A 23,886-nucleotide genomic window follows, 5' to 3' on the forward strand; every position below is an offset into this window, starting at 1 on the left:
ATGTTTTACAAATCATTTAGACCTACTTAGAGTACTAAAATGTGCCAAAGAAACTATATCAAAGCCCCCCTTCTAACCCTCAGTAACACTTAATATGTTTCTCCTTTAAAAACTTCAGCAACCAACTGTTAGCCAGCCTGTTCCACACTTACACTTACAAGATGAGGCGTCGACCTAAAAATAACAACAAAGTGTGAAATGGTTTCAGGCTTGCAAATTGCTCTTGACTGTGAAACTGTGGAAGGCTCTGGTGACCTGTTTGTTGCAGCAGAGCCGTTTCCAGTGCAGGATCTGGGCCTGTTCTGCCTGGAGTCACTAAACAGCAGCCAAGACTAAGCTCAGCAAGGATTATCTTCTACTTTTATTCCACATCTTCAAGCTTGCAGACTAGGCTTTGACCATGACATATAGTGTGTTTCCCTGTTATTTAGACTAACCCTAATCCATTATTGTATTACATTTATGTTGCAAACCAGCCAAATGCTCTTGTTGTGCAGCAGTGGATGTAGAGATCAGTGGGATAGTCTCAGCAGATGGTCTTTTGATATGCCAACAAATACGATAGCTGTTCCTCATTAAAACAATGTTGTAATGTTACTGCTTAAGCATGTTGTCCTATTACAAATCGGGTTTCTGTTTGTTTATAATGAGCTACAGCATTTAAAGAATGACGTTCTCTATCCAGATGTTTGACACCTCCTACACAAGGCTTTGGAATTGAAAATGAAACACAAAGATGTTGTGGTTTCCCTCCAATTGAAGCTAATATAAAATAAAATAGGTGGTGAGGACTCCAGGTTTTAACTAAGAATCAAGAGTCGTTGTAAAGTCAGCATCATGAGCTATTGGCCATACTTTTAAGAAATAGGGGGGAGCATTTCACCTTTACTGGTTCAATATTTAACAGTGAACAGTTACAGTAAAACAGCAGTTACTAATTGATTGAAAGCATAGCAAGGATGTCTAAAATTCAACTAAATTCATGAATTCATTTTTAGGGAAACATTACAGTCCATCAAAGATATTACGGCGATACATCTAGCTGCTGAGATATTTCTGCTAGTGCGGCTAATATAAATGAATTTAGCCTTACGTACGAGCACAACAATATATGATCTAATCCTGATTCAGACATTGAGGTGCAGGAGAATAGATGGAGGCTTTTAGAAAAGTGTGAGTTGCTCTGGGGGGCACTAGAGAGGCATAGGGAATAAGAGACTGAGCGTATGCTAATAGATACACAGTGCTAATTCATCACCCGGTCTCTTCAGAAGTAATTAAGTAAAATTATAGTCGGCCTCCGCACCCACACCTTAATCTCCCACCAGATGGAAGACCCTGCTGAGCAACAGGTGGCCTCTGTTCAGACAAACCTGCATCACATAACTGTCATTCGACTCTTTGGAAACAATGGTGGACCCAAAGAGAGCCAGACATCTGAGGGAAATATGAGAAGGATGCGTAATCATGACGGAGTGAGCGCACATGCGCGGTTTCTATTTCATAATGAACTCCCTGCTGTGCCTCTGTAACACCTGCCTCCGTCTTTTGTCTATGTTTATAACAATAGAACAAGAAAAAAGGCACTAGTGTCTACCTCACATAGATAAGAAAGCGCTCATGTTTTGTTTTCAGGAGTGAAACAAAACAGAAACTACAACTGCAAACTGGTTTATAGAATATACTCAAAAGTCATTATTTTTCCTTTGTTAATTTTTTTATTTATTTTTTGGTAATTTCAGTTAGCAGGGGTTTGTTTTTATTCCCACACACATCTTCTCAAATATGCTACTCTGCATGTATGTGACCGGTGCACTTTAATTGCTCAGCAGGTGACAGATTCTGCACAGTGTGTTTACACATAATCACGGAGTATACACTCTACCTATCAGGGAGCTATCACTTCTCGTCACAGAAGAATAGAGAATTATGCCTTCACGTTGCAGCGGGGGACGGTGAACTCTGATTGCTTTTCCTTCATCTCTCTTTCACGACTGCAAATTCATCACGCCGACAAACCGCTCTCTGCATCCCACGTGGGTGCAAGTGCAATCAAACTGTAACGTGCACACAAATCGACCCCAATCAGCACGCTATTTTTGAATGCTACCCCATTCCAGTTTTTTTGACGATGGATTCAGGCAGATTGTTAGTCCTTGCTCCCATGAATGAAATCACATTAAAGGTCTGCAGGGCCACAGTGTACACAGCCTGCTGGAGCGTGACTCAGTGCTGTCTGAAGATGCTGAGTCTTCCGAGAGACTCAATTCAACTTTGCTCAACAGACTTTGTTGTTTCCACACATTTCTCACCCCATTTGTCAAATAAACCTAAATAAAACAGCTTTAACTTATTGATGCAGTGAGTTCTGTGGGCTTTACTGAAAAGCTGCTTTCTTGGTCTAGCGGAGAAGTTGTTCAGCAGAAGGAGGAACACTGCTTCTGTCCTTTTTTTTTTACTAACAAGAGTAAACTTCAAATCTGCTTTTGAAGAATGCCTTATTGACTCCCTAACGTGAGTGGTGGGAGGGGTTCACATAACTTCAGAAGCTTTGGACGTCTCCTCTGGAGCTGTTTAATGGCAGTGGGAATAGATTTGCACAAGGAAAAACACAACGAAACTGAAAAGGACTGAAAATACGACTGGATGGTCCCCCATTTATGCCAGGCCAACATTTTAAAAGGAGAAAAAAGTTAATTCAGTGAAAGATGGGGCAATCAATACGGGAGTCATTCACTGGTTGTATTATCATTTAGTGCACATTTCAGAGATGCAGAACGCAGTGCCTCTTAATTACATTTGTATCCAACCTCTCTATTAAATATGTGGTGGTCCCTACTGAAGCCAATACCAGCAGTGTTGTGTTATCTCCAGTCTTAATGGAAAGGCTCCTGTGCATGCACTAAACCTCATCAAAGCAAACCTTTGTTTTGTTGTCAGAGTCTATTATACTGGAAAACTGAACACTTTCATTTTCCTTTCAGTTAATTGCTTCCAAAAAATGACACCTTTTCTAACATAATGATTGATGGCACGTTTAAGACAAAGCGGAAAGCAAACTAGTTAATATTAATATTATAAGTCATCCTTGCTTACAAGGCTGCTGTTTTTTGAGGACAGAACGTTTTTGTTTTTTTTAGTAATTGCTGAGTCTCAGGTAGCGACATGTTCCCCCAAAATGAATTCATGGCATTTAAAAACAAATCTCCTACACTTTATTAAAAAATGTAGCCTCTCCTACCTGTTTGTAAATTGATTTGAAAAGGACACTGAGTTTTGCAATTTCAGGGTGTCCGCGGGGTCTTAAAAAGTATTAAAAGTTGATAAATCAATTTAGCGAAAAGGAAGGCTATTAAAAAGTATTAAAAAGTATTAAACGGCATTTTCCAAGGTATTACATTTTGTAGCTTGTTTTCAATAAGTATATAAATTGTCCAAAGAGGTTGTATTCTACAGTTTGCCTGAATGTAATCATTGCGTAGGTGTGTAGTGTGATTCTGTGTAGTTCATTTATGGCATCCCGTTGGATTTGACGTCATGTGAACAGGACATCTCACGCTCACTGCTTGATAGCGCGCGAAGGTCCGTTTACGCCGGTTGTTAAACAACATCGTTATGGGGAAATGCAAGTTTGCGTCCAAATGGTTGGAAGATAAGGAGGAAGGACAATCAATACTGTATATAGTAAATGTGAGGTAAAGTGTGTCGCCAACGGTTAGAACTCGAAGTGGCGATGAGGTCTTAAAATGTATGAAAAGGGTCTTAAAAAAGGTCTTAAAAGGTATTACATTTGACTTCAGGATTCCTGCATATACCCTGAATTTAAGACTTTGAGCGGTGAGGAGGCGGCTCTGAACTTCATTATCAAGCTGACAAATAATTGTTTTTATTCACGGTGTTCACAGCATTCTCTCCCTCTCAAGAAAAAGTATGGACATATTGAGAATGTCATTGTGCTAAAACACTTATCGCTGTTGGGAGAAAACTCATAACTCAACTTGTGATGATTGTTTATTTTCACTTCAGCTGAATGATCATATTGTTCCTCTATGCGCTGAGAAAAAAATATTTCACAACAGTTTAAGGGATGCTTAGTATGCCTTTCCCTAAAGTTCAAAGCAAGCCTTTTAATGGCCAACAAACATCAGCTATGTACTTGAGCTTTCACACATTAGTTTAAGTTCCCTATGAGTTTGTCCGCTATCTGACTTCTGAGATCCGACATTGAATCCAAAAACATATTTTGCTTTGACAACACGCTGCAAACGCCCACTTGCCAGGAAGTTAGGTCAAGGATGAGGTCACTTCCTGCACATTCTGCTTGTGCGGCCTCCAAGGCCTCTTAAGAGAGCATCTAACAATAGCTGTGACCACGTGGAAGATCCTCCATTTTTCTCTACACACATAAATACATTTGATCCTCTTCGGGAGGTGCCATCAGGGCCGGGCTGAAGGCCAGCGGAGGTGTTTTGTTAAATTTAGATTGTTTGCTCCTCTGCTGTGGAGACCCTGATTGCATTTCAACACAATCAATACTGGCATATTGGATCTGAGTGAGATGGCAATAAGAGCCAATAAAGCTTTGAGGGGGCGCTCGGGCGTATTGTCTGTCAGACAGGCAGGAAAACAGCAGAGGCCACGTTAGAAGAGGCAATAAGCGGGCAGGCTGCATAAAACACAGCAGTGTACAAACACACCTAAACACAAGACAAACTAACACAGAGGCAGACACAGAGGTTCTGAGATTTAAAAGGCATTTCACCAAAATACATGTGTACATACAAGCCGTACCCACTACACAGTCTCTATCTTGGTTTCCATCTTTCTCCCCTCATTTCCTCTCTCTTCAAGACACTCACACTCACTTGCTCATCTAATGACGCACGCAGCTTCCCCACCCACATACAGAATTCATATCTCAAAAATAAAGCCCATAGAGCCTTCGGATGTGTTATTTTGCCGAAGCACTGAGATGTTTGATGACAAGGTCGTGCAGAGAGTGCGGCCATGACTGTAATTTCAGGATTCTTTAGGATCCTAGATTAATAAGTGCCCTTGGCAAACTTTAAAATGTCTCTGAATGTAACTTTGTGATACACGTCTGCTTTATTTATATTTTTCTCAGTTTTTCTCACCCTCTGACCCTCCATCTCATATCCCCTGAATCCCCTACATCCCCTGTTACAAACTCATCGTGCAGGCTTGAAGGGCCTGGATCGCATCATGAGAGGAATATTTTTCTAAAGCAAGGGAAATTGCATTTTCTCTAACACCATACAAATAAACACACACATACCGCACAGTGGAAACTGAGTTCATTTAACTGCAACAACAAAGCCTTCAGACACAGGAAATAGTCTGTAGTGAGTATGACGCGTTACAAGGAGAGCTAGTCTTAAACATACTGCAGAGTGAGAAACAGGCGGTGAGGGAGAAAGAGGAAGGAACCTAGCAGAAATCTGCGTTTCCTGTTTCTGAAAACTTTGTCAGCATTTGCAACCGTTTGAAGCTTAACGAATGGAACCTGCTGAGCTCTTGCTCTGTCACACGCCTAAAATGCTGCTCGGACATCTTTGTCTCCGCAAACGATGGCTTGGCATTTTGCTGCCTGACTGCCTCGAAACAATACAAGCAGCATCCACTTAGTATGCCTCTAACCGTGGATGGAGAAAGATGCAGAAACAAGAAGCAGCAACACAAGCCTCTACGGCAGCTGATGCATATTTCATGCGCATTTCTTAAACATTCCACAATTGAATGGTAATCACATTGAAAACCTTTATCTGTGTGCAAAGACCTGTCTGTTCCAAAGGAGGTCTGGGTTATTAATTCACTATTTTCAAATATATAATCACCGCTTGCCCATTTTGATTTTCTCACACCATCAGAAACACATTTCCAATTCAACTCACTTCTGTCTGCATCTAATTTACAATCATGTTGTGATTTGAGCTGCGCAGCCACACCCTGGGCAGCAGGAATATAATGGAAATATAATGTAAAAACCAGATGACCGTGAATTCAGTCTTCAATGTCATTCTCCCCTTCAATAACTGCGATTCAATTCCACCTCTCAAGCTGAGGAGCCAGGGGATAAATCCCGGCTCCCCCGCCATCCAAGGACTAATCTCGCCTCGGAAAGCCACTCCAGCGTGCGGCGTTCCTGCTGACCTCTCCTGCAGCTCGGGCTTGTATCTGAGTGGAGTGACGGGGGGAAAGGCTGCTCCTGCGTGTCACTCACCTGCCGCCACCGCTACAGCTCATATTAACAAGGGGACTCGGGGCTCTGGGGGTTTTGCATATAAATGATGTGTCTAGCTCCTGAGATGATATCAAACGGTGTGTGTCTGGGCCTGTGTGTGTGTGTGTAGGCTTCACATGTCTGCTCACCAGCTTTGATTTCAAGGGCGACATCTTTATATTTCCAGTATTCCCTAACCTGTCCACTAGGGGAAGAGATGACGCATTAATCACGTTTTTTATTTTTCGTGACAATTCTATCATTTTAAAATCACATTTTGGTAAATGAGATTCATGCCACATATCCCAGAGTCTGTTGTGCTTGTGTTTGCAACACAATTACTTTTTTCCACACCGTCTAACAGCAACAGCAAGGTGCTTTCTCAGCTCCCTGTAGGGTCATGATCTCAATACCAAACAGACTCTCCGTTTTGTTTCACTGCAGTCCTTTCAGAGGCGGATAAATGGTAGCAGAGTGACCATGAAGCTAACTGTGTGTTTCCCAATGATACAGTAACATAAGGCAACAACTCATTGGTGGGCTGACGCTGGTATTAGGTGCAGAGGGGGTTTATTACCAGCAGCTTTGAACCGATTTACTCTGCCTTTCATCACTATTTCTGCAGTGAAAGCTGTTATTTTTGTTACATTATTTGGCTGGTTATAATAGCCTGCAGGGCCATTGTGGTGGCAGTTGCAGAAAGCTATGATCCAACACTGTGGCAAGACATTTTTACAAACATTATTCACAGTGCAGTAGTCATGCTGAAGTGAACTCAACATCATGAGGGCATATTTCGCAAGAAGAGAGAGGTGAAGGAGAAGCGTGAAGTCAGCCTTCATTTGTTTCCAGTTTGAAATGCTGATGCAGAACATTTTCCTGCTGCTTCATTAAAGATTTCCCTTTCTTATGCAAGATTAGACGGTGACAGTAATAATGATTCCTGTATTAGCACACAACTATTGCCTTTCCCAGGTTCTTCTGGTTTTCATATGACAGTATGATTGTTTTAGATGCTGCCTACTAGTAAACAGGTTCAAACAAACACATCACTTTTAGCGTGTCACATCACTGTACAAAGGAATTAACAAATCTATTTCCATGACTTGTTCCTTTAATATAATTGAATGTGACATTAATTCAATCAAATGTGATATGAAGATTCTTTGTGCCTTATCTGAGTGTCAAGACATGAAAACAATATACCATTTGGGGGAAGAAGCGGGCAACAATAAGCCAAAAACAAGGTCAGAATTGATACCTTTAAAATTGGCCTCTAAGTTCTGATAAAATCAACATCCCTAAAAGAATACGAGCTGATTAATCATTGTAGGGAGTAACACAAAGGTTAAACAGACATTTGCGGGATAATAGCATTTTATAATTCCCTTTGAATGTACTGTAGAGTGATTGCACCACAAGAAGAAAAAGCATAAGCCACCATGAGTACCTTACCAAGTTAGGCTGTGTGAGCTAAAGTCCTTTTTTCTTTGTAAGACGAACATTTTGTACTTTTTTACAAGGTAAATTGCAAAAGTCTCTATTTTTAGGTGCAAAGTGGATTTCTGACCACTAGTACTACTCTGTTATTTATTTATAATTGTTTTACATTAAGACATGCATGACACACATATACATTCCTGCTTTACATTATTTCCCTGATTGACAGGTGACGGTAATTCGCCAAGAATAAGTACAGATGTGCCTCCAAAAGGCTGCACAGAAGAGAAATTGCTGGTTTAAAGTCCGAGTCACAGCAACCCAACATCAAGAAACTATTGGCAACTGAGGCCAAACGTTCCACTTAACTACACCGTAAAGACTACAGTCACCGGCCAACCAGCAGGTAAGTCCAGCACTCAAATTAAAGGGAGAAAACTCTGACAGGAGTCTGTATTAGTCATTCAAAAAGAAAAAACGGAAAATGTAATGCTGTGGAGTTACATAGATAAAACAAAGTAACATTTGATCGCTTATTTCTTTACTTCATTCCAGTGTATTGGAATGATCAGATGAGATAAAGATGATGAATGAAAAGAGCCTCTGTGTGTGCCCTCCTGACTTCTGTCGTTAGCCTGTGTTTCCCAAGTACTCTCTCTTTTCTTGCACTGATTCGTTTAAGCTGAACGGCCAAGGAAAAGAGTGATTTCTGCCTGCTGTCATTTCCACATGCTGAATTGACAGTGACAGTGATGGTTCGGTGAGGAACCACATTGGAACATAAGTTTTCTGTTTAGAAGAAAACCTTTTAAGGAATGATTGGAGGAAATTGGTATTTTTTAGTAACACGGTTCACTATTTGTGTCTGTTAGTAAGTATCTTTACTTTGCCAGTTTCAGCTGTGAGCCATTTGTTAAGGAAAAGCTTATCCCTGATTTTGGGAGCACTCTAAATATCTCAATTTATGTGCACCACCAACAGTTCTACCAGAGACTATTTTCATATTCACAATCCTTGACTGTGTCTTAAATATTTAATACGTTTCCTGTAGAAAAAGGCCAGGCACATGAATCATTACCTACACTTACATACCTGGTACAAGGTAATTACAGCCATGAGTAACATGCTAACCTTTAACCTAAAAAATCTGCTGATGTAGTGAAATGATTAAGCCATTGGGGCTGCAATGACTAGACTCTAGATTTCTCAAACGTAATGTGCTCCTACGGGAAACAGGCACAAACACACACAAAATGCACATATTTTAAGAGATGAACAACAGAGCATCATAGACAAAGGGGTACTGACAGTGACAGAGAGACAGAGTAAGAGGAAACTGATTACAGTAAGTACCACCCCCACCATTATAGAAAATACTTGAAGATAATAATGTGGCCGTGAGCCAGAGACAAACACACACACACACACATTTAGACAAAAGGGAGGTACCCGTACACTGTCCCATGCGAGGGAGGACGGAAAAGACCGCCTGGCCCCCAGACGCCCACGCTCCCCGGCTCCTTCATCCATCCAGTCTAGTCAGCCTGACAAACTAATGGAGACTAATCAACTGTCAGGGCGAACACGGCGCGCACTACATCTCCCGGCTTCCAGTACCATCCCCCCCTCCTCACCCACAGCACTCTCCCAACGCCACCACCAAATCCCCCCCCCCACCCCACCACCATCATTGCAGCTATAACTGTCATGAGCAGAAATAACAGAGTGATGACTATATATAGCAACCCCACTCCTAGAGCGCACACACAAACACACACAGGATCGTCCCAGAGCTCATTAATTCCCCATTTGCTCACCCTAATGACCTCTATTTTATATTTATCCTTAATCTAATCCTAACTCTACATCTGATCTTAAATGTACCTTGACCCTAACCCCGATGCTAATGTCTGTCGGCCAAGCTGCAAAATATGTGTAGAAGTTCGTTGAGGACATTACCCTCTTCTTGTTAAATCAATTTATTTGACAATGTCCTGCTGAGAAGGACAGCTTACAGGCAGTCCGTACTTTGATTATAATCAGTGTAAGCACAATATTTCTGATTATTGCAACTGCTAATTAAACAGTAGGCTATCGTTCTAATTGGCTAATAATAACAGTGTTGTATAACTAACTAATTTAAATATGACTTCATTTTGTTTCTCTTTCTTTGTTTTGGTTCTGAATGCAAGCTGCAAAATCTCATGGGAGTTAACTAGAAGCAGAGCTGTGTGTGTGTGTGTGTGTGTGTGTGTGTGTGTGTGTGTGTGTGTGTGTGTGTGTGTGTGTGTGTGTGTGTGTGTGTGTGTGTGTGTGTGTGTGTGTGTGTGTGTGTGTGTGTGTGTGTGTGTGTGTGTGTGTGTGTGTGTGTGTGTGTGTGTGTGTGTGTGTGTGTGTGTGTGTGTGTGTGTGTGTGTGTGTGTGTGTGTGTGTGTGTGTGTGTGTGTGGCCCAGCAGTGGAAGACAAAGAGTGTTCTTCATTAGCGGGTTAGCAGAATGACTTTTCTGTCTTTAGTTCATTAGTATCAATCACTTAGTATCAAACATCCATCCATTTGTATGCAAGTGAACAAACTGACATTAAGCAGAACATGTTATAGATATATCAGCCATGCCCATTTGCTCCAATTTACTTGTCAGTATGAACATTGTTTCAGACTTTCCCAAAAATGTGTTGCCTTTTTTTTGCTTACATATCTTAAACAAGCAGTGAACTCAACATTTACCTTTTTACAAGACTTTTATGAAAGAGTTTTTTATTTACAATTCCTGCTCAGCCTGTGTGTGTCTTGCTTGTGATCATGATAACCATTTTAAACTTTACTGCAGAATAATTCACAGTAGGAATGCTACTATTGACCCCATTAACATTATTTTACATCATCATTTTGTACAATATTGATATCGAAACCTTATCCTAAGAAGAAAATGGACTATATCCGCTTAAGTCTGGAATAACATTTTGAAAAAGTTGCCAACATCAGTTTTTAACCTAATGTAACCTAACCGCCTACCAAATATCAAAACAACAGCCCCCTGACTGACACACACACACACACACACACACACACACACACACACACACACACACACACACACACACACACACACACACACACACACACACACACTCACTCTCAACGACCATAAACCGTTACTCTTGGTCTTTGCATCTCAGGAAACACCACCCACCTCCATCTCATAAACACCTCAGATGAGTAGAGGAAAAAGAGGGGGGGGGGGCTCGACTGGCTGTGTGTGTGTGTGTGTGTGTGTGTGTGTGTGTGTGTGTGTGTGTGTGTGTGTGTGTGTGTGTGTGTGTGTGTGTGTGTGTGTGTGTGTGTGTGTGTGTGTGTGTGTGTGTGTGTGTGTGTGTGTGTGTGTGTGTGTGTGTGTGTGTGTGTGTGTGTGTGTGTGTGTGTGTGTGTGTGTGATTATTTTAGCCATATTTGTTATAGTTAATATAACTTGTTTACATGTTTTCAGCTCAACAGGCTGGTCAGTAGTTCCTCAATTGAAACGCATGGAAACAAGCTAAAACATATTTTAAGCATCAAACCTGTAACCATGAAGAAACAGTCTCCCTACCCAGCAGGCCACCCTTAAATGAGTCTGCCTCTCCTGCTAGTTGGTTATATTTGGTGCTATACATAATTTATGGCCAGCATCAGGAAGTTTGGCTTGGATTAAGCTGCTCATTTCTATATAATTAGCACAACGTAAAGGCATGACTGACTAATTGTGAGAAAATAAATTACAACAGTGTCTAATATACAGGGAGGCACTAATTAACACTCCATCATGACCATAAAATCCTTGTGAAAATTTCAGCCTGTGTGCTGTTGTTCCATATACATGAGTGATAGATTTCCTCTGCATCTGCTTAATGTTTTTATACTGGGGACACACAGATATAATGGCATTTTCAGGAGGGAGTACAGAGATTAATCACCCCAGAGGAAGCATTATCCAGTAAAATACTCCACACAGCACAGAAAGTTGTAGATCGCAGTGCAGATCAGCCCCTTGCAGAACTTGTGAGGCATGCTGCCTTCTTATCAGGCTGAGGTATGATGCAGCCAAATGCCAGAAGCCTTGAGCTATACGTATAATTTTCGGAACAAGCCATCATTTAGATTTTTACGACTTCCCAGCACAAAATGGCCATAACATATCTTTAAAATGACGCTGTGGGGATCACTGATCAGTAGCTACTATTGCTGTGCCGAGATTTCAGACTTGTAGTGCTGAACTCGGTGGGTTTTACAAACATGGGCTCCTGAAAAATTCATTCTTATACGACAAAGCTGCCTCCCCAAGTACTTTTCAGGGGATATGTAATTTCTCCTGGTTAGACTATATTCACAGGGTTAGATAGTATGTGCATGGAGGGAGTTGGGTTTCATGGGTAAAAGAAAACAGAACACTCAACCAAGAAAGTTTGCTGTTTGTGTTCTGTGTAAGACCAAAATAAAAATAGCCATTTTAAAATGTTAACAATTCAGAAAAACACTTCCTTTGATACATAATTGAAATTGCGGTTTAAGTTTCTTTGGAGTCGGGGTTAGGTTATACTTTATGTCTAATAGAAATTCAATGGTTTAGAAGGATTCATGGTGAAACACATGAATATAAATTAGCTGCAGAGGTCACAGATTATTCAGTTGTCATTTTAAGCGATGAATAAAAATCCACGTCTTACCGTCTTTACCAATGAGGAAGTCCAGGTAGCGGTAGGTATAGGCCACGCCCACCTTAGTCTCCACCTGTGGTCTCTTCAGTGTGGAGTAAATCTTCCCCGGACTGTTCTCCTCCGACATTGGCTTCATCTTTCGCAGCCCGCAGCCCATGGCTCCACAGTGTGTGTGTCTCTGCACGGACCCTGCCAACCAGACACAACAGACTGAGACAGTGTTTCATTGTCACTTGTGTGTCTGTGTGTGTGAGTAAAAGCGCATATGGATTAGAGTGTCTGTTTGGTTTAACAAAAATGGGAGGTAACCTGTGGAGTAAAAGTAGCAATACCACAATTTACGATCCATTCCTTTAAAATGGCCTCTATGGTGGATATAAAAGTACTGACATGACCAAGCAAGTGTAAATACGTTTTTAGCTGTATAAATGCTTTTTGTTTTTTCTACAATCCGAGGCAACTGAAGATATCCATTCATATCTAAATGATATGAAAATCAACAATCAGAGTATTGAAACTTCAAAGTAAACAACACATCTGCATTGAATTAGTATTGACTGATAACATGGAATATGTACGAGCCTAATAATCATACTTTATATAATAATATGAATAATCATCCTCATGCAAAACCATAACCACTGTTGGTTTCCATTTGTATCAATAATAACATGTCCAAAAATGTATGGAAGCCAATCATTGGAAGGGAATGTTATATTACATTATCATTTAGCTGACATTCTTATCCAAAACATCTTGCATACACTTCCGTAGACATGTTTACGGCAGCAATTGGGGTTAAATAAGAGAAAAAGTAGGCTGCGTTTTCCAACGGATCATATGTATTTTTTCTAAAATTTTGTTTTTTGTCAAAGTGACATGTAACTAAACATGTCAATTGGATGTAGCAAAGCAAAGGAAAATTATTAAATAATGAATAATAGAAAATGTTAATCAAGTACATGTATCTCTATACTAGAGACTACGCTTATTTATGTTCCTCCACTGGGTATGACTGTTTGAGGGCAAGATTAACCTCTTTTCGAAAAAATGTACACACACACACACACACACACACACACACACACACACACACACACACACACACACACACACACACACACACATTCAAAAGCAAACATTCAAGCACTCTAATATCCATGATTCCTCAGGGACTTAGAAGGAAAACCAATAAAGAAGAACATGCTGGATGAGCTTATTTTAATTAATAAATAAACACAACTAAATGAGCTTGATTTTTCACAGGTTCTCTCTCTCTCGTTCCCAGGGAGACCAAATTAGCAAAGACAACCGTGGAGGAAGAGGAGGCTTTAAAGAGCCATGGACGCCGTTCACCCCAAATGGTTTGTGACAGCATCACTGCCCCTCTCTAGCAACTGCATCTGGGAGCAGGTGACATCCTATTGTGTGCCACTGATTAAACTCATGGATGGATGGATGGATGGATGGATGGATGGATAGATGGCGGGGGTGCCCTCCCCTCCCCTCCCCCTTCCACCTCAACTGATGAGGAACACTCTCTATTATGCTCGCTACTAATTACAGAACGTCGCTCGGCCTTGGCTGCAAACTATGAATCCGAGCCGGCCTTCGCTTCAGAGACAGGACAGGAAGTGAGGAGAGGCGGAGAGGCGGGGTGGGGGGTGGGGGTGGGGGTGGGGGATGAAATAGGAAACGAGCAGACGGGGGCTCCGTTAATGAGGTGAACGGCAAGAATGGAAAAGGTGAGAATCAATCAAGGGAGAGAGAGGAAATAGGGGTGGCCGGGTTGAAGATTGTACGGTGGAAAAAAAGGGTGGGGGGGGGGGGGGGCAGTGGGTAATGCATGGCAAGTAGAGTCTGGAGAACAAAAACAGAGCGCGCAATTAGAGTCAGTTGAATAGAAAAGGGGTGATCAACACACGCCGAGGGAGAAAGGAGAGAGAAAGATGAGGCAGGAGATTTATTACGGTTGTCATGAAAGCCGGTGTTTCCAGTGGCACTTACATGAATGTCTTTGTGGGGCTTTATGAATCTCAACGTGAATCACAATCATATCTCTACAGGCCTCAGAACAGCTCCCTGAGATGGACCATGCTGATGGACTTGTGATTAATACCAGAACACACTGTGAGTCCTGTGTGCTGCAAGCCTCTCTACTTGAAACTTCTGAAGCCTGCTAAACGGTTTCTACATGTCTGAGATGTGCTGACGGGTTGTGTCTTTGCCTCTTTGCATGTGCCGAGCATGACTGATGTCTTACTTGAGCAAAAAAAGTCAAACGCAATCTGCAGAAGCTGGCATATTCAAAGTCCCTAAAAGCTTTTCAGTACCCCCTTAAATTGTCACTCTGGACTGTTGCGCGCTGTGCTGCAGTTCATCGCGCATCATCACAAATGGCTCTACCGTCAAAGAAAACAGGGCAAGAAAAAAGCTTGAAGTCTTGGTTTCTCACTGTTGCCTACAGTTACTTGTAAATAGCTTTAATCATTTCTCCCCTTACCCTGGAGAGAGTAGAAACAACACAAGGGGAGACGAGGCTCTGTCATGTAATCTGCAAGAGCTAGAGAGGAGGTAGTCAGAACAATAGCATTCAGGGGCTACGAGGGAGGGGGTATGGAAAGAAAAAAATGGGGGGTATTTGCATAGCTCCTTGAGACCAGGAAGGAGGAGATGTGAGGCGAAGGCGAACCGGAGTATTTTTAGACCTAAACTGACTGAGGAAATGTGAGGTGTTTATGATTTTGCGAGTCACTGATTCTTGCCTCAACACCTCTCCTTTGAGGAAGGAGCTCTAGGCAGCGGAAGCCCCCACAACGCCCTGCCTCACCTCCTCTACACCCTTTTCTTTTGGAGATTGACAGGCAGGGAGTCAGGGATCATTGACAGGGTAGACAGACTCTGGGTAGCTCCAGAAAAAAACAAAAACAGGAAGAGAACCATTGATTTCCCTTCTGCTGAATTAGCAACGATCTCCCTAACGTTTTGTTCTATCTTTTGTCTCTAGCTAATGGTATTTTGAGTTTTTTATTTGATAAGAGGTTTTATTCGATAGGATTCTCTCCTTTTGAGCTGAGATTGACGTTCAAATGCTTTGTTGTAGCCGGGATGCACTTAGCTTTGGCCTTTGCAACCAAAACATCCCACAGCACTTTGTTTTTTGCTGAATGTGAACAGCAACAGAAGGGAGGGGCTTGTCTTTCCATTCCATATGTTCTATCTGTCAGTCAACAACGATTTGTCCGTTCAAGGATCAGATTTCTTTGCTTTTTGATCACTGAGGTCAATGTCTGTTAGCTTTTCAGGAAATGTAACACATCAAAGCTTGAACAATGGCTTTTTGACCAATCACGGGCAGAAAAACGCTTCTAAAAGCTGCAAATCACAAAAACAGGCCATATTTTGACCTTAAAAAGTTGCTTTTGCAAACTTGTTATGTCATTTACATCTCAAAAGGACATTGAACAACATTTCGAATCATCTGGAGCTGTTTTTCTCGCGACGCCACCTAACAAATGCCTGACTCTACCTTTTAGCTCTGTTTTGGTCTCCATAAGCTCCTGAAGGACTTGGTTTTGTGCAAGTAAATTAGCGTGTAGTGGGTTTATCTGAGCTTTTTTACTGGAAACAGTCCCCAGCTGCTGCCAAAAATGACTTAATGAAAGCGGTGTTAATGTTTTAAGCCCCTAGTTTCGGCTCACAGTGTTTTTTTTTAAGCCATGTAGTTCTACAGACTACACTACAATCGATAACCTTCACGTCATGTAGTCATTTGATTCAATTTTTCAAATGAGAACATTTACAATTTATGAAGAAGATCATTTACAAAACCCCACCTGATGTTTGCACATACAGACATTACAGCATCAACAACAAGGAGCAACTGCACTGAATGATTGTAATGCTGTCTGACTGAGATCTCCCCCATATTACAAGGCCATGTTAAAAGGCTTTGATAGCAACATTGCTGAGATCAAACCCAGCATCATGGGAAGCTTCAGAGTGGATTAATGGAGGAGGACATTAATTAGGACACTGTGTTCTTGTGTTCTTCTCCATGTAGTCTCCCTTTTAAGTCTGTTCTCTTCCTCTCTCACGCTTTATCTCCCTCGTCCTCTTTTCCTTTTTCTGACTTTTGATCTTTTTAATCTGACATGTAAAGTGGTGTGTGCTAGCAAGGCTGCACTTGGTGGTAGATACTGCTGGTTCAATATCACTCTATAGTTTATTTTGAGGAATAAAGTCGATGGCTCTCAAAGCTACGTTTAATTTAGACTGAAGGGACCTTCTTTGTTCCGTCAGGCTTTTTTATAAACCAAGTGAGAACTGTTTAAAAACGTCAAATGGACTTTGAGTTACTTCCAAAGTGATTCATCAGCTATCACTATACTATATGGACCTTTCACTTCACTGAACCTTTTATTCTTCAGCCAGCTCACCCAAAAATAATTGATCATGTACAGTATGTCATATATTATATTATGTATAAAAAGTACAGATATATGGATGCTACGTTTCACTAACTTTTCATTTGATAGCTACTAAGTATGACAAGGATACACGCAAAACACACAGACAAGTATTTTTACTTTATTGTCTATTGGGGGCAATATCTGCACTGGTGATACATATAGCCATCAACATGCTTATCAACCTCATCAAGTGTAGCTTACAGATCAACAAATGCTCACATGAGTTGTTTCCTGTAATAAGCAAAAACAATCTATTTTGAGGAAAGGTCACTGGAGACACAGCCGATATATACAGTAGCGTGATGACTGTTCCAAATATCCGTTGCTAACACTCTGAAATATTGGAAATCCCCCACTGTTCCCTTTGTCCTCCCCTCAGTCCTTACCAACTTGAATCCTTGTCTAACAGGACAGAGAGGATGGAAAAAAGAGGGACCCAAGAGAGAGCGAGAAACAATGGACACTTAGGCAGGATGTTAATGCTGTAACCTTTAGTGATAACCCAGTCGTTTAAAGAGAGGGACCTACAGGGTGTAGGTATATAAATTGTATTCTGTGTGTCCTTTACAATTGCTTTTTATTCAAACTGTTGTTAAGATACAATGCCCTAAAAAGCCTATGTAATATAGTTATATAATTCAGGAGAAAATGTGTTCCCCCTCAAAAACATAATGACAATGAGTTTTAGGCAGATTTTCCCAATGAAACTGGGTCACTGTTGAAATCTTCAGCATGTATGAATGAGTGCTGACTATGTCTATCAGTCTTCCACTACGGGGAAAACTACAAACTTTTTCCTTATAATATGCAGAGAATGAATGAATTATTTTTATTTCTACTTTTTTTATTTACATTATGTGCAATGCCTTGTTTTAACGTGCTGCAGTGGTGAAAACATTTCCCCTTTTGGGATCAATAAAGTATATCTAATCTTAGATGAGTATTCCTTTAAAGGTGGGGTAGGTAAGTTTGAGAAACCGGCTCGAGATACACTTTTTGTTATATTCCATGGAATGCTCTTAACATCCCGATAGCAATGAATATCTTAAGTGCTTTGACAAAAATTCCATAAAAAAATTCATCTGTGGAAGCCGTAGTACTGTAAAAAGCACGACCAATCATCTGAGCCGGCCCGGCTAAGATAACTGGATGGCCTACCTGCCTGTCAGCCTTCCATCTGTGCACAAACTAATCTCGTGCCCTCATTGGTCATGTGCGCGTTCGTGTGTGTTGGAGGAGGGGCTCTGTAAGGAAGTGGCAGATTTTTTTCCGGCTGTGTATTTTCAAATTCTAGCGCACTCGAGCTGGTTTCTCCAAAATTACCTACCCCACCTTTAAGTCTCCATTTGAGAACAATACACCCCCAATAGAAGGTCAGGTAATAAACAAGCATGGGAAACTGTAGCATCATTGTTTTAATGATTTCTGTAACTTATAAATAGTAAGTGCGCCACTATAATACTATGCACTAAGCAAGTATTTTTTAAAGTTCTTAAATTACGTTTTTACATCATTGCACACTGATAAATATTTTCAATTAATAATTTTCTGGAGAAACATTTATGACACAAAGCTTTAATTAATATGAGTGAATACATGATTATGTGAGAGGCCCTGAAACATTGAAGATGCCACAGAAAAGCTTAACATTTGTTTTGGGAGACATCCGCACATGTAAACCATCATGCATGCTGCCAACAAGGAGGTCATGGGAGCCAAAGTTGGAATTGCTTTTTCAACTCACTGAATTTTTTTGTCGTTGCTTTGAATGCCCAAGGACGATACATAGGTGCAAAGCATGCAGGCGGAAAAAAATTGAAGATGAGGTTGTGATGTGTGAGGCAGAGAGAACAGGCGAGTAAACAATAATGTCTGTCTGAGATTCTCTGCCGTTTCAAGGCTCCGGGTGGCTCCGGTTCGCTATGGCCTCGGCCAACCTCCTCTCCATGTAATCTCAAGGCCCGGGTACAGTCCCTACACACACATACACACATCGAAAGAGCTATTGCCATGGGAACCAACCCCTCTATGACTATTCCTTTCTGGGGAGAATAATAGGCACCAATCTTTCTCGACGTCTCCCTCTTTCATTGTCAGTTTCCTCCTTTCTGGTCACTATAAGCTCACACCCCAGGACTTGCTTCCCTTTTCTCCTCCTTCGTGTGCAGGAGCAAACATTCGTGTCATCCTGTTTACCTCCTCTCCTCTCTGCATGTCTTTGACTGTCAACAGTCTGATTTGTTATGCAAAATCTATTTGTACAGTTCTCACAAGTGAGAAGCAAAACATGATCTCAACCCCGACCTTCACAAAGATGGTGTTGGATGTTTTCAAGCTGCAGCCAAAGAAACACAAAGAAAAACATTGTAGGAAAGCAAGAAATAAATACTTGGTTGAAAAAAGGAAATCCTTTGATTGCTCTTTTTGTAATTTTTCTTTAAAACACTGAGGGTTATCAAGAGAGTTTCTGAGAGTGACTCATTGCTTTCTGTGAACTTGCTCCAGGCAGGTCATTTTTTATTAAAGCCAGCCAAAGCCAAGTTCTTAGGTTTTCAGACACCCTATCGATATGTCCGTGTTGAACATTACCAAATCAATACTGCTGCAATTTTCTTGACCACCCATTACAACAGGAGTCTATTTGCCTTGTAGAAATATCAAGGGGGATGTTTTTTTTCTTTTCTTTGCTAAGCTACTACACAACCGGCTGAATATTGGCCCTTTTGTTTTCTGTCTTGCCAGGAAGAATTATCCTAGTATCCGTCTCAGTTGTAGGGCATTGCAAGAGGATTGAATTAGTAAGTATTTTTGAAAGCATGATCACTGTCACCTAGCACGGGAGTGAGGGGAAATAAACGTTGCGCCTGTAACTGAGAATTATATAGGGAAAAGATGTGAGACTTTCAGCGGAGGCTGGACTCAATGGTGACATCCTGTCGTGAGAACTGCAAAACTCACACCATTATCTACAGTGTCTCATTCAGCCATATTTACTGCCCACAGTTGATTACTGCCAATAATGAAGCCGAATCCAAATGAAATTATGCCAGAGTTTTATTTAAAATGCATCCAACAATATAAAGAACTTGGAGTTAAGCCCTGTACATCTTTTAAATACAGATATCCCTTTCAACGTAATAAATATATATTGTCATAACCTAATGTTTGTACTTTGTGTACACAGGAAAAGTCTCCTTAACTTAAGTCCCCTTAAGGCAAGTTATTTTAGAATCAAATCCTCCATTTGTTTATATTTCATCATGTTCCAAATGTGAAGCATATGGAAATGTTTTTCCGGCATCCAACAGGCGCTGAACCAAATGAGAGTAGAATGAGATTAAGATGGTTTAAAAATAACTACCTTTCAATTAGATGCACCCTAAAATGTTTTGGTATTTTGTGTGTCTGTCTTTGGGCACATACATACTCAGTGAAGAGTACACATTATAGTTTACACCATCCGACTCTTGCCAATTACCTTAATCAAATTTCACACCTCACAGGGGGATTCTCTGGGCCCAGATCAGATAGCAAACATAAGTTGATTAAAATACATGTTTGCTAAAAGACTGGAGCGAAGGAAAATCAACACAGGCTCGGAAAAACGATAAACTGAAAAAAAAGGAAATCGGATAGAAAATGAGTCAGGCTGTTCACATACATTTTTGGAGATATCATTCTGAAAAAAATAAAGCACTGCTTACTGTATTCACAATTAGCTGTACGTTTTGGGGTCATGTGTTTTATTATTATTAAGAATCTCCAGTAAAGGAGTAGAAATAACGTTTAGTTTAATCGTCATAGAGATCACTCAGCCTGAAAAAACAATTGTTAAGAAACCGGATGTCTGTGGCTTGAATGAATGGGTGTTCATGAGTCAGAAAGACCCAAGTGCCATTGAGTTGCATTATGGGGAAAGAAGGTAGCAGTGATTTTAGAGCTCAAACCATCCTAGAGAAGATAGTTTTCCCTCCGTTGCTTCAGGTCTGTTGTAGACCCCCCCAACCTACTGTATTACAAGCCTAGTAAATCACTGTAATATCTCTGTAAATGCTAGTACATCCTAAATAGAGGGACATGAGCTTCCCACCAAACATTATCAAGTAATTTTCCCTTCTCATTGTTAATAAACCATAACGTAAAAGCTTTTAGCACACTAGGACTACTGTTGTAAAGGTTAATAACTTATTATAAATGGATGTTGGTCACTATGCCTAGCAGGCCTTTTCTGAGGGTGACTGATGGAAGTAACATTCCATTAACCCCGTTTGAATTTGGTTGCCAGTATATCCAATAACAATATCTCAAACCAGAGCAAATAAAACCCAAATGATCTCAATGGCAACATAGGACTTGAGGTAATTGAGAAAATGGCTTTTTGTGTAATCTGGGTGAATTTGCCCTTTAAGGTTTCTTCACCCTTTGCCCTGTGTTATGATTCCCTTTTCGACGTGACTTTGGAGCGTAGCGAGGCCAAACCACAATCGCTTCCACATTTCCAGCAGCCAGTGTAGGATACAGCCATTTGGGGTTAAGGGTTTTCGTGTGTGTGGTGTGGTGTGTGTGGTGTGTGTGTGTGTGTGTGTGTGTGGTGTGTGTGTGTGTGTGTGGTGTGTGTGGTGTGTGTGTGTGGTGGTGTGTGTGTGTGTGTGTGTGTGTGTGTGTGTGTGTGTGTGTGTGGTGTGTGTGTGTGTGTGTGTGTGTGTGTGTGTGTGTGTGTGTGTGTGTGTGTGTGTGTGTGTGTGTGTGTGTGTGTGTGTGTGTGTGTGCGCGCGCTCATGTCATGCAAAAATGCAGCATGTATGCATGCTCACGTGTGGTTATGCATGTGTTAATTCCATGTTACACATATTCACACATTTACCCTTTGATATGCATACTTGACATACAGCACAAGGCTCGTTTCCCCTTAGCAATTTGTTAACAGTGGGCTTTTGCCAGTGACTTATACACTTTAACTGTGTGGTTGTGTTTTTATTTGCATTTTGTATATGAAATGTAATGCATGTTTTGTAGGTGGGTTTTACATCTGTTGGTGCCTTTTTGTCTTACATGTTTGAGAGCCAAAAACATGTGTTGTGTTTCTTTTTTTGTAAATGTTATGCTTTTCTTTGTGTGTGCGGGAGTTTGTGCAAATCATGTATCAGTGTTTGTGTTGCTGCCCATATGCTGTTTGCCCTTTAGGTAACCTTTTGTAATGTTTCTGGATGTGTGTTTATCTGTGTATGTTCCTGTATGTATGTATGTGTGTTTGTATGTGTGTTAGACAGCAGACAAACTGAAACAGAGGCAACTCCTGACCCAACAACACAGCAGAGTTATCGCAGCCCGACGCTCCACAGCTCACCAGCTGGAACTAATTAACAGCAGTTCAGTCAGACTGAGCTCACTCACTCACTTTCTCTCTCTCTCACACACACACACACACGTTTTTCTACCCTCTTCCCCCGGCTTTTCCTCTCTCTCATGCCCTCGTCTTCCTCCTCCCTGACATTCCCCCGCCCTTCCTTCACCTCCTGCCATCGCTCAACTTGTTTTTCCCTTTAAACCTCCTTCTCTCGTTAATGCACGCATGCTTTGGTGAACTCATGGACCGGAGCAATTCCTCTCAGCATGTAAACATCCACTACAGACAGACAAGGATATAGCACACATGCTGTACACAAGAAAACACAGACAGAAAAACCCATACGTTCACCCTTCATTACTGTACAGTACAATACAGTAGCTCACAAAACACACACTCCCCTTGCTCTCTCCTCACCAGTGGGAGTGGTGTGATACTGTAAGCCGGACACATCTTGAAACACTGTCAGGGTCTATGATTGGATCCAGGTAGACATTTTTGGCATTCTCTGCCCCACTCTGTACCATCCATCATGCATGTGACTTCAAAACAAGCAGACCTATTGATGTGCATGATGAATAGCCAGAGTTTGCTTGGGAGCACGTGAATGTGTGTGTACGTGTGTGTGTGTGTGTATGTGTGTGTGTGTGTGAGAAGTAGCAGTGGATTAAGGGCTTGTAGTCTAACTCACGGCTCAGAAGCCAAACTTGTGGCTTGCGGCATCTTCTAATGAATCAACTCTCTGTGGTAAACAATTGCCAACATGCAGCACACGTTTACAGTGGCTGCTGTCCAGAGAATCAGGTGAGCGTTCAGTCAAACATCTGTCCCCAAGTTCAAATTCATACACATGTTGTAGGCTCTGACAAACAGGAAGCAAACTTACCTGTTTCACAAATCTGGTTGAAAAGTTCACTGCTTGGAAATGAAGGCAGCAACTTGAGCAGAGCTTCCAGCAGAGAAACGCATTCTACTTGGAGGGAGGAATGGTTCAGATCCTGTCAGATGAGCTGACTGCTGTGGAGCTGAATGGCTTAAAGGAAACACAATCCTCCGGCACACAGCAGACAAACCAGAGCGTCTACAGGCACAGCAGCAGCAGTTCCAGCGGTTTGCTTCTTCTTCCCCCTCGCCAGCAAACAGAGCTAAAACACACTTGTAAGCTTGGTGTGTTTAGGTCATGCTCAAAGTATGCCTGTGTACCGATGTTCTGCAAGCTCAGGGAAACCGCATCCTGTCACATATTTACCTCCCTCCCCTGTCTCCCTCCCTTTTCTCTCTTTTAAATCTATCTTTCTATGTGGTCTTGCTCTTTTCCTGTGTCTTTCTCTCGCTCCCCTGTGATTGTCTGAAGCAACTGAGCGCTCTGACCCAGCGTCTGTTCAGCACAGCCTCTCTGCCTCTCTGCCTATCTCTCCAGCAGCCGCACCAGTTCCACTCGGCTGACTGAAGAATCCATCTGAGGAGAGGAGGGGGTAGAAAAGAGGGGAGGTGAGGAGGGGGCTTTCGCTGGGAAATACCAGAGTTAGAGAGAGGAGGTAGAAGGAGGGGGAGGAAGGGTGACGGGTGTTGTTTAGGGAGTGAAGAACTTAAAGAAAGATGGGGCAGACAGAAATACAAATCAATAGTTTGTTTGAGAAAGAGAGATGGAGAGAAGTAGAAGGAAAGCAGAAGAATGCTGTGCCATATAGTC

General features: G+C 41.5%; 1 protein-coding gene across 1 annotated transcript in view; it reads right to left on the reverse strand.

Moving 5' to 3' along the window:
• Positions 1-23,621, reverse strand: part of LOC117500571 (raftlin-like) — a 90,459-nt gene extending 66,838 nt beyond the window's left edge. Inside the window, exons 1-2 of the mRNA XM_034153471.1 lie at positions 23,080-23,621; positions 12,384-12,563 (exon numbers count right to left, since the gene is read on the reverse strand). Coding sequence (XP_034009362.1) covers positions 12,384-12,531 — 148 coding nt within the window. The 5' untranslated portion in view covers positions 12,532-12,563; positions 23,080-23,621. The remainder of the gene's footprint in view (positions 1-12,383; positions 12,564-23,079) is intronic.
• Between the last annotated feature and the right edge of the window lie 265 nt (positions 23,622-23,886).

The sequence above is a fragment of the Trematomus bernacchii genome, unplaced genomic scaffold, assembly GCF_902827165.1.
Source record: "Trematomus bernacchii unplaced genomic scaffold, fTreBer1.1, whole genome shotgun sequence".
NCBI classification, from domain to species: domain Eukaryota; kingdom Metazoa; phylum Chordata; class Actinopteri; order Perciformes; family Nototheniidae; genus Trematomus; species Trematomus bernacchii.